The sequence below is a fragment of the Ovis canadensis genome, chromosome 6 (assembly GCF_042477335.2).
Source record: "Ovis canadensis isolate MfBH-ARS-UI-01 breed Bighorn chromosome 6, ARS-UI_OviCan_v2, whole genome shotgun sequence".
NCBI classification, from domain to species: domain Eukaryota; kingdom Metazoa; phylum Chordata; class Mammalia; order Artiodactyla; family Bovidae; genus Ovis; species Ovis canadensis.
The window spans coordinates 127,585,176-127,599,205 of record NC_091250.1 but is presented as its reverse complement, the minus strand read 5'-3'; the positions used below and the strand labels follow the sequence as shown (position 1 = coordinate 127,599,205).

The window sequence follows — 14,030 nt, the reverse complement described above, 5'->3', positions numbered from 1 at the left end:
ACTAGCGCAGGCGTGGTACTCTGCTGCCTTACCTGCAGAAATGTGTAGTATGTCCCAAAGCACAAACATTAGGACCTTGCCTCACTAAATGGAGACCTGTGACCTCACCCAGCAGCCTAATGACTCACCTTTGAGATGACGGAGGAGGACACCTCCGTCTGGAGACAGCAGAAACGCTAACACACTGGGAATGGGTTGCTTCTGGCCTCGGACTTGCTTAGAACACCCTCTTTTGGAAACCACTGAACGGGACGGCGCCAGGCTATGCAATCAGTTCAAAAGCCAGTTCTACAATTTAGCCAGCTCCGACCGTGGGAAAAGCACTCCCTGTCTCTGTTTCCTCCTCGTTTGAATGGGCCTGATCATTCCAAGGGTAGAAAGAGATGAGTTTCGGTCCTCACTCTGCTGTGTACTAACTTCAAGGTTGTCTTCATGCACTAATGCAGTCACAGAGAGCCCGGGGCTCAGAAAGACTGCGCTTAGAGTTTGATGCTCTGAAGTTGCTGTCTGGAAACTTTTAAAAATTTTACCTTTGCTTTTGTGTTTCTACAAGAGAAGCCCGATAGGACACTGGGAGGGGCACCAGGGCCTTGAAGCCTTGGTTCACATATGGTTCCCCATCCGCTGCTTCTCCACCTCCCTGGGGCAGGGTCTTGCCTATGAGGACCCTTCCTCACTCTGCCCACCAGCAGGAGGGTCCGGTGGAGTCAGGCATCCCTTCCCTGTGTACCAAGTTGCGGGGAGTAATCCGGCACCTGTGAGGGTCTGAACTCTCCCTGCCAGTAACCCCCGTGCACAAGGGGACCCTGCAACCAGGAAAGGTTAATTTTGAATTTCTGCTGGATCTGTTTCTGTGACTGGAACCCTCATCTTGCCTGTTTTGTTATTATCTGCTTGCACAGTGGCCGGCCTCAGGGAGATGAGCTGAGCCGCCCACCTGTGAAGGTCTGCAAGGAAGTGAAACTAACACAGCCCCCTGCCTGACTTGCCATTGTGGGGGACATTTGTAAGGACTGAATAGTCTTTTTATTTAGTTTCCTCACCTCCTTGCATCTCTGATCCATTAAAGAATCTGGCTTCCAGGCCCCACAATATGGTTCTTTTGAGGCGCTGGTCGGCCATCTTCTCAGGCAGCTGCCTCCCAAATAAAGTCCTGATTGCAGGGCCTTGTCTTGGATTCATCACAGTGAGTTTGGACTCGGTAACAACCAGACTCCAAGAGCAGGTAAAGACCACCTGGCAGGGCTTCCCTGGTGGGCCAGTGGTTAAGAATCCGCCTGCCAATGCAGAAGAAATTACTTCCATCCTTGGTCTGGGAAGATCCCACACGCTGGGGGGCAACTAAACCCGTTTTCCACAACTCCTAAGCCAGCACTCGGGAGCTTACGGTCCCCGACAGGAGAAGCCCTGGCACCAACTAGGGAGGAGCCTCCTCTGGCCGCAGCTAGAGAAAGGCCACGTGTAGCAACCAAGACCCAGCACAGCAAAAATATCACATAAAATAATAATGATAAACCACCATGTCTGACTCTGTGCGACCCCATGGACTGCACTGGGCCAGGCTCCTCTGTCCATGGGATTCTCCAGGCAAGAATACTGGAGTGGGTCTCCGTGCCCTCCTCCAGGGGATTTTCCCAACCCGGGGATGGAACCCATGTCTCTTACGTCTCCTGCATTGATGGGAAGTTCTTTACCACTAGTGCCACCTAGGAAGCTCAAGACCACAGAATAAAAGGGAATCTTCCTCCTGCTTTTTGAACAATGAGCAAGTCATCTTTATTTGTACGAGGACCCCACAAGTTACCTTGCAAGCTCTAATTGTCGGAAATCACTCAATCATTTATGATAACTGTCTCGGCTCCATCCCTACAATGTGTGTCTTGAGACTTCCCGACAGGATGCAAGATAAAGCTCCTAGTGCACTGCAGACAGCCCATACACATGGATTCCCAACCTTTATTTCTCAAAATTTCTAAACAGGATTTTGGCAGCTGTTTTTCAAGGGTTTTTCCCTCCAAAGAGGAAGGGAGGAAGCAGAGAGGACGTCAGTGCTCACTGTGGTACTGAATAAAGGTTTTCTTTATTCATGGCCACTTCCTTGGGTTATTAATAACGATACCAGGGAGGGAGCTTGGGCGGCAGGCAGCTGCAAACAGCACCGACCTTTCTAAGAACAATATCAGAAGCAAAGAGGTCACTTCTTTGGCCTGGAAGTGACCTTTCTCCTTCTTTCTCTCCTCTGTTACTATCCTGTCTCACTCAGCTGTCTAATGGGCTCCCAGAGCATGCAATTAACCCCTCCTTCTAGAAGATTCTACCCACCCCCAGCTACCTTTCCCCAGATATCCTGGGAGCACCCCAAGCCCCACAGGCCCCACACTCAGCTTATTTGCATATGTACTCCACTCCACCCTTCCTTCCACTGATAACTCAGCTCTAGGGTCCGAGTTCCCTCCTCGTAACCATAGCAGCAGCTCGGACCCTTGTTTCATTTTCCACATTCAGTCGGGCTCACCTGAGACTCTCTGACCACTGGTCCCAGCCTCAGAAGCCCAGAAGGAAAGATAGGCTTGAAGGAAACCTGATAATCACAGAGAGTGCACAGGTGAACCCAAGGCCCTGTGGTGCACTGATGAAGTTCAGGGTCTAACTGGGAAGAGGGGCGATGAGCAGGTGGCCATTCCATCACTGCAAAGGGAAACCACACTGCCATTCTGTCCCTTGCAAGGACAGTCACCCTCTCACAGTCTTGTGTGCTGAGAAAGTTCAGGTTGTACACGGGCCGGCATGACCCTCTAACCAGCGAGATCCTCCCGAGGGCCCGCAGCCATCAGAGAGTTTTGGTCCACGGATTGGCCAATCTGCCACAAGTAGTGGCATCTTATCTATCTCCCAGACTTTGTTCAACAGGGTTAATACACACTCTTGGGAATGGCCTTTTGTGGAAACCCTACCGTTAAAGGAAGACTTCATGCATGACCTCTTTCATCAAGCCCTTCCTGATTCAGCCGCTCCAGGTGGGTTCAGTTTGCTGAATCTCGGTGGTGCTGCTGTGACCCTTGGTACGTGGCAATTCATGTACCGATATTTTCTCGTTTGATGGGTACCTGAGTACATCCCACACGGCCCTGGAGAATCCAGCAAAGGGCTAATAGCAGAGAAGCGGCCCCTCCCTCCTCAGGGCCCCTCTCGTCTGGGTACAACCCTCTTAGCTGCTGAACATCGCACTGTCCCGCGTTACTGTTTCCAGGCCAGTCCTCCTAAACCTGCCTTGCAGGAGCCGGAGGGCAGGACTCAAGTTCTCTTTCTCCCTGAATCCTCCACGTCTCGCCCCAGCTACACACACACATACATAAAAGCCTTGACTAAGAGTTTGTATCAATCTGCTATTGGGTACAATTTTTTGCTCATACATTTTATGGGGAGTGGAAGTTAAAGAAATGCTAAAGTCATTAAAATGGGAGGCATGGGGAAGTAAAAATGAAGTGTTGGCCCTGAGAAATCTTATTGGAAATTTTGAAAAGGAAAGAGAAGCTGAAACAAATGATGAACTAGAGATAAAGGCATCAGAAAAGACAGTGGATGCGGTCACAGAAGGGATCATTAGCAGCTGGGAAAAGATCAAAGAAGAATCTTCTCTGATTAAGGCTCTCATTGCTTATGTATCAACAAGCACGGTGTGGACTTCAGCAGGTTCAAGTCAGTAAGCATGGATTAAGACTCTATAAAGTGATGAAGGACATGCTGGACCACAGGGAATGCAGAGATGAATTATACAGCCCCTCTCCATCCAAGGGGAATGGCAACCCACTCCAGTATTTTGCCTGAAAAATCCCACAGACAGAGGAGCCTGGTGGGCTACAGTCCACAGGGTCGCAAAAAGTTGGACACGGCAGCATGAGCAAGCAAGCAAGGCCTCCAGCCAGGACCCTAGCTTGTCTCAGGACAGGGACAAAAATAATCATTTATTATGATTTTGTTCATTTCTATTATCTGTAATATACTGGCTTATATATTGTTGTTATTTAGTCACTAAGTCATGTCTCTTTTGCAACCCCATGGACTGTAGCCCAACAGGCTCCTCTGTCCATGGGATTTCCCAGGCAGGAATACAGGAGAGGGTTGCTATTTTCTTCTCCAGGGGAATCTTCTCAGACCAGGATCCAACCCATGTCTTCCGCATTCCAGGTGGATTCTTCGCCACTGAGCCCCCTGTAGCCCCTGCTAGCTTGTACATCACTCATTTAATCCAGCTAAATATTTTTGCTTATTATATCCCAGGCACTCTTTTAGATCCTCGAGATATATCCCGCAACAGAATGTCTCTAGACTAAATGACCGTACATTTCATGAAGCATCTGCTAGATTTTTAACATTTTAAAATCTAGTTTTTTTTTTTTTAAAAAGCAATAAAGTAGAAAGAGGTGTAACAGAAAAACAAAAAAGATGATAAAGAAATGAACATCTAAAAGCTAACATAAAGATACATAAAGGGTGCAGCTGCCACAATACCTCCGTCACTCCTGGCATGGGGTGGGCAGCGTTGTTTCTCTGCCTTCCGAATCTGGGTTGTAGGGGCGACTTGACCAATGTGGAAGTGATGCTGTGCTGGTTACGGGTCTAAAGCTTTAGGAAGGGCTCTTCTGAAAGTTTGGGAACTTGGAAGAAATCCAGCTGCACCACAAAGAGATTGTATGGTGACACCACGAGGTGAAGAGGGGCCCTGAGAGGAATAGAGAAAGCAAGGCCACAACCCCAGCTGACACCACAGGCCACGGTGCCATCTTGTAAGCGCCATGTTTCGGATGTTGCAGCCAAGTCAGCTGCTCATGAATACAGCCCCAGCTGGCACCATGTGAAGCAGGCCATCCAGCTGATCCCAGACAAGCCACTCAATTGGGAAAGATAACAAATGGCTGAGGCTTTAAGCCCCTATGTGTTAGGGTAATTTTTGATGCAGCAAAAGATAACCAAAACAGAAAGCGCACCTGGAAGAGAGGCCTGGCCTAACGGAAACCTAAAACACATGTTCAGTCCAGTTCAGTCGCTCAGTTGTGTCCGACTCTGTGCGACCCCATAGACAGCAGTCCACCAGGCTCCCCCGTCCCTGGGACCAATAACCATACACCATATGCTAAGAATCATCAACAGGCAGGGAACAAGTAGTTGCTATTGTTGTTCTAGTCAGCAATGACAAGATTGTGGGAAAGTATGACCTCTGATGGATGGTGATGGGAGTATAAAATGATACAGCTACTTTGGAGAGAATTCAGAAATATTTATCAGATTTTAAAATATGCATAATACTCCCTTTGTCCCAGTAAATCTATCCTATAGAAACACTCCCATACGTACACAAATATACTTATATGTTGTTGTTTAGTCTCTAAGTCATGTCCAACTCTTTACAACCCTATGGATTGTAGGGCCCCAGGCTCCTCTGTCCTTGGGAAGCTCCAGGTAAGGATACTGGAGTGGGTTGCCATTTCCTCCTCACAGAGATCTTTCTGACCCAGGGATCGAATCTTTGTCTCCTGCATCTCCTGCATTGCAGATAGATTCTTTATGAGACACCTGGGTAGCTACATATATATATATATAACATAATATATATAACACAAATTATATATTTCACAAAAATATTCATTGCAGCATGTTTCTCCCCAACCAGCATGGTAGCTTCAGGAGAGTGGGCGCTTTGTCCTCCACTCCTGTATTATACCTACATCGACCCTACAGAATGCTGGCTTCTCCAGTGGCTCAGAGAGTAAAGAATCTGCCTGCAATGCAGGAGACCTAGTCCTTGATTAGGGCGATCCCCTGGAGAAGGAAATGGCAACCCACTCCAGTATTCTTCCCTGGAAAATCCCATGGACAGTGGAGCCTGGCCGGCTATAGTCCATGGGGTTGCAAAGAGTCAGACAGGACTGAGCGACTAACACACACACACACACACAAACACACACACAGGAAATATTTATATCCACCCTACAGAATACTATTAGCTGTTAGATGGTGCTAGTAGTAAGGAACCTGCCTTCCAATGCAGGAGACGTAAGAGATGGGGTTTGATCCCTGTGTCCTTAAGATCCCCTATAGGAGGGCATGGAAATCCACTCCAGTATTCTTGCCTGAAGCATCCCATGGACAAAGGAGCCTGGCGGGCTACAGTCCAGGGTCACAAAGGAGTCGGATATGACTGAAGCAACTTAACCTGCACAACCTATGTGTAATGACACTGAAACATCTCTGGGACCAATTATAAATTAAAAAATGATAATTACAGTAGAAAAAACTTTTCATCATTGGAGACTGATTTAGTGGATTGTGATTTAAATAAATCTAATCTTAGGCACCTGCTTTTTTTGTTTTTTGCTTTTACTTTTATTTGGATTTTTTTTTTTTTTTTGGCAGCATTTATTCCCAGGCCATAAGTTTTTGTTTTTTCAGTTTCTTCTGAGATATCTTTTCCTTTTGTGCAACCTCCTCTTCTGATTTAGGAATAATCTGTTCTTTTTCAGTGAAGATCATCTCAGTGTGGCCAGGAGAACTCATGTATGGGTTGATCTGACCATGAGCTCTGCAAGTCCTGCACCAACAGCAAATGGTTTTTAGAGGTCACCTATAGGCCAATTACGGCAAAGGAACATCTGTTTTGATGTTGGCCTTGGTCCATGTTCATTATCATTGAAAGATGTCTGTGATATTGCACTTCCCTCAAAAATAGCATGTTGAACGTTTAGAATATATCAGGGTCTTTCCTCCTTATTCTTATCATTCCCCGCATGTGGTAGGCACTTCCATTCCATTTCACAGCTGAGAACATTGAAGCTCAAAGAAAGTAATTTGCCCAGAGTTATGCTGTGACAGAGCTGGGATTTGAACCCAGTGTGCAGAGTTCCTGCTCTTAAACTACCCAAGGATAAAGTGACCGTATGTTCTGTTTAAGCCCAGCATAATTATTAATAGTGTCCTCTTTCTTTCCAAAAAGTTTCAGACACAGTCAATGCATTATGGTCCCTCTACCTACAGAACCTACATAGGTAGCAGAGTGTTAAGAGTTGTTTCTGGAGCCAAATTTGGGGCAGTTTGCTCAAACTCTCCAATTCAGTTTGCTTATATGTAACATGGAGATAGCACTAGTAATGCCTCAGATTGTTGTGAAAGGGCTAAATGGTTTGACATTTTTTAAGTGCCTGCCACAGAGGAAGTACCAGATTAATTATTAACCTGTTTATACAAAGTGTGTGTGTATGTGTATTGAGAGATATCTGGAAAGATGTTCAAAAAATAGTAACAGGAGATATCCCCATTAATATTTTTTGAAAAAAAAAATATATATACATTCGCCAACAGAGGTGTCTTTTAGATATTGTGTGTTTTGAGTACTGAGTGTGTATTTAACATTGAGTAGGCATCCTGACAAGCCCTAAAAAGCCACCTGGTCTCTATGGCATCTTGCTTGCTATATGGATGTGAACACCCTAAAGATGATCAAACAACAGCAATTTAAAGACTATTAAATTAAGTAAAAATAAAATGATCACTTTTATCATTACCATTTCAGATTGTGTATCACTTGATTTGAGCTTCCAGGGCAGCTCAGCTGGTAAAGAATCTGCCTGCAATGCAGGAGACCCTGGTTTGATTCTTGGGTGGGAAAGATCCCCCGGAGAAGGGATAGGCTACCCACTCCTGTGTTCATGGGCTTTCCTGATGGCTCAGATGGTGAAGAATCCACCTGCAACGTGAGAGACCTGGGTTCAATCCCTAGGTTGGGAAGATCCTCTGGAGGAGGGCATGGCAACCCACTCCAGTATTCTTACTTGGAGAATCCCCATGGACAGGGGAGCCTGGTGGGCTACAGTCCATGGGGTTGCAAAAGGTCGGACACGAAATGAGCGACAAAGCACAGCACTTCACTTGATTGAATTGATACGTTAATTGAAATCTAAAGGAATGGCTCAACTTCTACATTTTCTCTCAATTAGCTAATTGTAAGCAAACATTTGAGACCATGGCAATCTTTGGACTAGAACAATTTGCAAGTAAGAAACTTCAGTCGCTGGGCTAGAACCTGAACTCCTGGGCACCCGCAGGGAGGCTGGGGGGCAGGAATGAGGGGTCTCTCTGCCCATTTCCTCTCTCCCCCAGCCACAGGTCAAAAGGCAGAACTGATTTGAATCACACAGGTGGATATCGCAGCTAGCCTGCCCGCCTTTGGCAGTCTGGAAAAGGCAGCCAGCCAGCAACTTTTTAATTCCTAGCTTATTCTACTTCATGTACAATTTCAAAACTGAGTTTTCCGGGTGAAACTAAGCCCTGGTAATGGAAGTCAGGAAATCGGTTCACTTTGGGGTGAGATTAGTGGCTAGCTGGGATAGGGCCGGAGAAACCTTCACAAAAGTTTCCATAGACTGGGTGTTTCCAGGGTCCCTATAGACTCATAAAGCAGATGCACTTTTTAACCTTGCTGTTACTTCGTTTTCTGTTGTTACCGGGAGCTCTGGTCACATTTATTTCAGGGTGCACAAGGAGACTCCGGGCTGGTATATTAATGAATGAAATGAATGTCGGTGATCCGGCCCCCCAGACACTGTCCTCCCCCGACCCCAGGCTCCGCAAACCACTTAATCCAGTGTCATCTGCAACACTCCGGGGACTTGGGAGGCAAGAGTTGGCGAACAGAAACCCCGCGCGAGGTAGATAACGCCAGCAACTCACCGGCCTCGCGTTGGCTTTCCGAACCAGTCGCCGGGTGGTGGGCGCCCAGAGAGTGCTGCGGCCCCAAATGGAAGGCCAGGCTCAGGGCGTCTCGGACAAGTTCCAGCAGCCCAGCGGACGCGCCAGGAGCCGCGCGCTCTCGGCGGGCTCCCTGGGACCACCGGCCGCCCGCACCTCTAGCGAGTGGCGCGCGGACTGCCTACTCGGCACCGCCCGGCGCGCTCTCAGCTGACTCGGGACAGTAGATGCCTTGTTGCCAGCAAATCCAGACGGCTGCTGTTCGGCACGCGGCGTCCAGCTGTGCCCAGCTGTGCCCAGCGTGTCCCGCCGAGCGCCGTCCCCACCGCGCGTGGAGCCCCGCAGGGCGCCTAAGACGCCCACTCACCTGGAATACGACCAGATCTGCTGGGGGTAGTTGTCGCATCGCTCTTGGATGATTTTCTGAAAATCGGCGGTGCTGCCTAGCCCGTGCCACCTGTTGAGCCCGGAGTGGTACCACTTGTGGATTCCGATCGCCCCCCCGATGATCCCCGCCACCAGGAAGCACAGAAGAAAGCAGTAGCAAAGCTTCTTTCTCGTGCAGCAGTCGGCCATGGCGTCCGATGAGGGTCTCCCGGACCGACTTGTAGAAGAGGCCGCTGGAGTCCGAGCGGCCGGGGAGGAGAGCGCTAGCCCGGTTCTCAAACTGCACTTCCCCTTTAGCTCTCGCTCGCCTTTTCTCTCGCTTCCTTTCCCACTCCTCCCCCCTCTTTCGAAGTGCCTCAGTGGCTATCGCTCAACCAATAAGGATCTCAAAGTCTTAAAAAGCCTACAGCTGTTCACTTCCTCGATGGCAAGAGTGAATATTGACATTTTAGGAATCAACGAACTAAAATGGACTGGATCAGAAGGATTATATACTTTGCAGCCAAAGATGGAGAAGCTCTATACAGTCAGCAAAAACAAGACCGGGAGCTGACTGTGGCTCAGATCATGAACTCCTTATTACCAAATTCAGACTTAATTTGAAGAAAGTAGGGAAAACCACTAGACCATTCAGGTATGACCTAAATCAAGACCCCTACGATTATACAGTGAAAGTGACAAATAGATTGAAGGAATGAGATCTGATAGGCAGAGTGCCTGAAGAACTATGAACGGAGGTTCATGACTTTGTACAGGAGGCAGGGATCAAGACCATCCCCAGGAAAAAGAAATGTAAAAAGGCAAAATGGTTGTCTGAAGAGGCCTTACAAATAGCTGTGAAAAGAAGTAAAAGGCAAAGGAGAAAAGGAAAGATACATCCATTTGAATGAGGAGTTCCAAAGAATAGCATGGAAAGATAAGAAAGCCTTCCTCAGTGATCAATGCCAAGAAATAGAGGAAAACAATAGAATGGGAAAGACTAGAGATCTCTTCAAGAAAATTAGAGATCCCAAGGGAACATTTCATGCAAAGATGGGCACATTAAAGGACAGAAATGGTATGGACCTAAAAGAAGCAGAAGATATTAAGAGGAGGTGGCAAAAATACACAGAAGAACTATGCAACAAAGATCTTCATGACCCAGATAACCATGATGGTGTGATCACTCACCAAGAGCCACACATCCTGGAATGTGAAGTCAAGTGGGCCTTAGGAAGCATCAATATGAACAAAGCTAGTGGAGGTGATGGAATTCCAGTTGAGCTATTTCAAATCCTAAAAGGTGATGCTGTGAAAGTGCTGCACTCAATATGCCAGCAAATTTGGAAAACTCAGCAGTGGCCACAGGACTGGAAAAGGTCAGTTTCATTCCAATCCCAAAGAAAAGCAATCCTAAATAATATTCAAACTACCGCACAGTTGCACTCATCTCACACACTAGAAAAGTAATGCTCAAAATTCTCCAAGCCAGGCTTCAGCAATATGTGAACCATGAACTTCCTGATGTTCAAGCTGGTTTTAGAAAAGGCAGAGGAATGAGAGATCAAACTGCCAACATGTGTTGGATCATGGAAAAAGCAAGAGAGTTCCAGAAAAACATCGATTTCTGCTTTATTGACTATGCCAAAGCCTTTGACTGTGTGGATCACAAGAAACTGTGGAAAATTCTGAAAGAGGTGGGAACACCAGACCACCTGACCTGACTCCTGGAAATTCTGTATGCAGGTCAAGAAGCAACAGTTAGAACTGGACGTGGTACAACAGACAGGTTCCAAATCGGGAAAGGAGTGTGTCAAGGCTGTATATTGTCACCCTGCTTATTTAACTTATATGTAGAATATATCATGAGAAATACTGGACTGGAAGAAGCACAAGCTGGAATCAAGATTGCCAGGAGAAATATCAATAACTTCAGATATGCAGATGACACCACCCTATGGCAGAAAGTGAAGAACTAAAGAGCCTCTTGATGAAAGTGAAAGAGGAAAGTGAAAAAGTTGGCCTAAAGCTCAACATTCAGAAAATGAAGATCATGACCTCTGGTCCCATCACTTCGTGGCAGATAGATGGGGAAACAGTGAAAACAGTGACAGATTTTATTCTGAGGGGTGCCCAAATCACTGCAGATGGTGATTGCAGCCATGAAATTACAAGATGCTTGCTCTTTGGAAAAAAAGTTATGACCAACCTAGACAGCATATTAAAAAACAGAGACATTACTTTGCCAACAAAGGTCCATTTAGTCAATGCTATGGTTTTTCCAGTGGTCATGTGTGGATGTGAGAGTTGAATTATAAAGGAAGCTGAGTGCCGAAGAATTGATGCTTTTGAACTGTGGTGCTAAGTATTCATTGGAAGGAATGAATGGCCAATACTTTGGCCACCTGATGTGAAGAAAAGACCCTGATGCTGGGAAAGATTGAAGGCAGCAGGAGAAGGGGACAACAGATGACGAAATGGTTGGATGGCATCACTGTCTCAGTGCACATGAGTTTGAGTAAGCTCTGGGAGCTGGTGATGGACAGGGAAGCCTGGCTGCTGCAGTCCATGAGGTCGCAAAGAATCGGACGTGACTGAACTGCACTGAACTGTTCACTTCTTGAGCAGAGAGAGCCAGGCTCCTCATCTAGGGAGAAGCCACCGCTTTGTCTTTATTTGTTGTTAAGTCGTTCAGTCGCGACTCTTTGAGATCCCGTGGACTGTAGCCCACCAGGCTCCGCTGTCCATGGATTTTTCCAGGCAAGAATACTGGAGTGGGTTGCCATTGCCTTTTTCTAGAGAATCTTCTCCACCTAGGGATCAAACCGGCATCTTCTGCATTGGCAGGCAGATTGTTTACCACTGAGCCACCTGGGAAGCCCTTGACCTTACTTGGCAGACACTCAAAGAGCAGACAGTAGAACTTTATACACCTTGGTTGGCTCCCTTTCCCAAGCTGTACTTTACACTTAACCGTCACCTGCTTCCTGGAGATAATCAAAGGGACAGTCTGCCTCCCTCCCTGTGTACATGCAATGCCTACCTCTGCTTAGCACCTTGAGAAACACCTGCTTAGTTCAGTTCAGTTCAGTCCAGTCTCTCAGTCATGTCCGACTCTTTGCGACCCCATGAATCGCAGCACTCCAGGCCTCCCTGTACAACACCAACACCCGGAGTTCACTCAGACTCACAACCATCGAGTCAGTGATGCCATCCAGCCATCTCATCCTCTGTTGTCACCTTCTCCTCCTGCCCCCAATCCCTCCCAGCATCAGAGTCTTTTCCAATGAGTCAACTCTTCACATGAGGTGGCCAAAGTACTGGAGTTTCAGCTTTAGCATCATTCCTTCCAAAGAAACCACAGGGCTGATCTCCTTCAGAATGGACTGGTTGGATTTCCTTGCAGTTCAAGGGACTCTCAAGAGTCTTCTCCAACACTGCACTTCAAACGCATCAATTATTCGGCACTCAGCTTTCTTCACAATCCAACTCTCACATCCGTACATGACCACAGGAAAATCCATAGCCTTGACTAGACGGACCTTAGTTGGCAAAGTAATGTCTCTGCTTTTGAATATGCTATCTAGGTTGGTTATAGTTTTTCTTCCAAGGAGTAAGCGTCTTTTAATTTCATGGCTGCAGTCACCAACTGCAGTGATTTTGGAGCCCAGAAAAATAAAGTCTGACACTCTTTCCACTGTTTCCCCATCTATTTCCCATGAAGTGATGGGACCAGATGCCATGATCTTCGTTTTCTGAATGTTGAGCTTTAAGCCAACTTTTTCACTCTCCTCTTTCACTTTCATCAAGAGGCTTTTTATTTCCTCGTCACTTTCTGCCATAAGGGTGGTGTCATCTGCATATCTGAGGTTATTGATATTTCTCCCGGCAATCTTTTTTTTTTTTTTTTTTTTTTTTTAATTTATTTTTTTTTTTTATTTATTTTTTTTTTTACATGTGTTGGGTACTTGTTCACGGAAAGGCCACATATTTTGTGTCTCCTGTCACAATGAACCCAGATTCCTGTTAGGTGTGTTGTAAACAGTAAGCCATTTCTTCAGGGCCCCTGCTCTGAGCACACCACTCTCCCGGCAATCTTGATTCCAGCTTGTATATCTTTCAGTCCAGTGTTTCTCATGATGTACTCTGCATATAAGTTAAATAAGCAGGGTGACAATATACAGCCTTGACGGACTCCTTTTCCTGTTTGAAAACAGTCTGTTGTTCCATGTCCAGTTCTAACTTTTGCTTTCTGACCTGCATACAGATTTCTCAAGAGGCAGGTCAGGTGGTCTGGTATTCCTATCTCTCAGAATTTTCCAGTTTCTTGTGATCCACACAGTCAAAGGCTTTGGCATAGTCAATAAAGCAGAAATCGATGTTTTTCTGGAACTCTCTTGCTTTTGCGATGGTCCAGCGGATGTTGGCAATTTGATCTCAAGTTCCTCTGCCTTTTCTAAAACCAGCTTGAACATCAGGAAGTTCATGGTTCACGTATTGCTGAAGCCTGGCTTGGAGAGTTTTGAGCATTGCTTTACTAGCATGTGAGATGAGTGCAACTGTGCAGTAGTTTGAGCATTCTTTGGCATTGCCTTTCTTTGGGATTGGAATAAAAAATGACCTTTTCCAGTCCTGTGGCCACTGCTGAGTTTTCCAAATTTGCTGGCATATTGAGTGCAGCACTTTCACAGCATCATCTTTCAGGATTTGAAATAGCTCAACTAGAATTCCGTCATCTCCACTAGCGTTGTTCGTAGTGATGCTTCCTAAGGTCCACTTGACTTCACATTCAAGGATGTCTGGCTCTAGATGAGTGATCACACCATCGTGATTATCCAGGTCATGAAGATCTTTTTTGTACAGTTCCTCTATGTATTCTTGCCATCTCTTCCTAATATTTTCTGCTTCTTTTAGGTCCAGAC

General features: G+C 46.5%; 1 protein-coding gene and 1 non-coding gene across 2 annotated transcripts in view; both read right to left on the bottom strand.

Annotated features, from left to right (window-relative positions):
- The window catches only part of CD38 (CD38 molecule), a 51,381-nt gene extending 41,880 nt beyond the window's left edge, over positions 1-9,501 (bottom strand). Inside the window, exon 1 of the mRNA XM_069594742.1 lies at positions 9,110-9,501. Coding sequence (XP_069450843.1) covers positions 9,110-9,318 — 209 coding nt within the window. The 5' untranslated portion in view covers positions 9,319-9,501. The remainder of the gene's footprint in view (positions 1-9,109) is intronic.
- A 3,562-nt stretch (positions 9,502-13,063) lies between these two features.
- On the bottom strand, positions 13,064-13,192 carry LOC138443033 (small nucleolar RNA SNORA11). The gene has a single exon (XR_011257962.1). It is a non-coding gene; the product is annotated as a small nucleolar RNA SNORA11 (small nucleolar RNA).
- Positions 13,193-14,030: the final 838 nt, after the last annotated feature.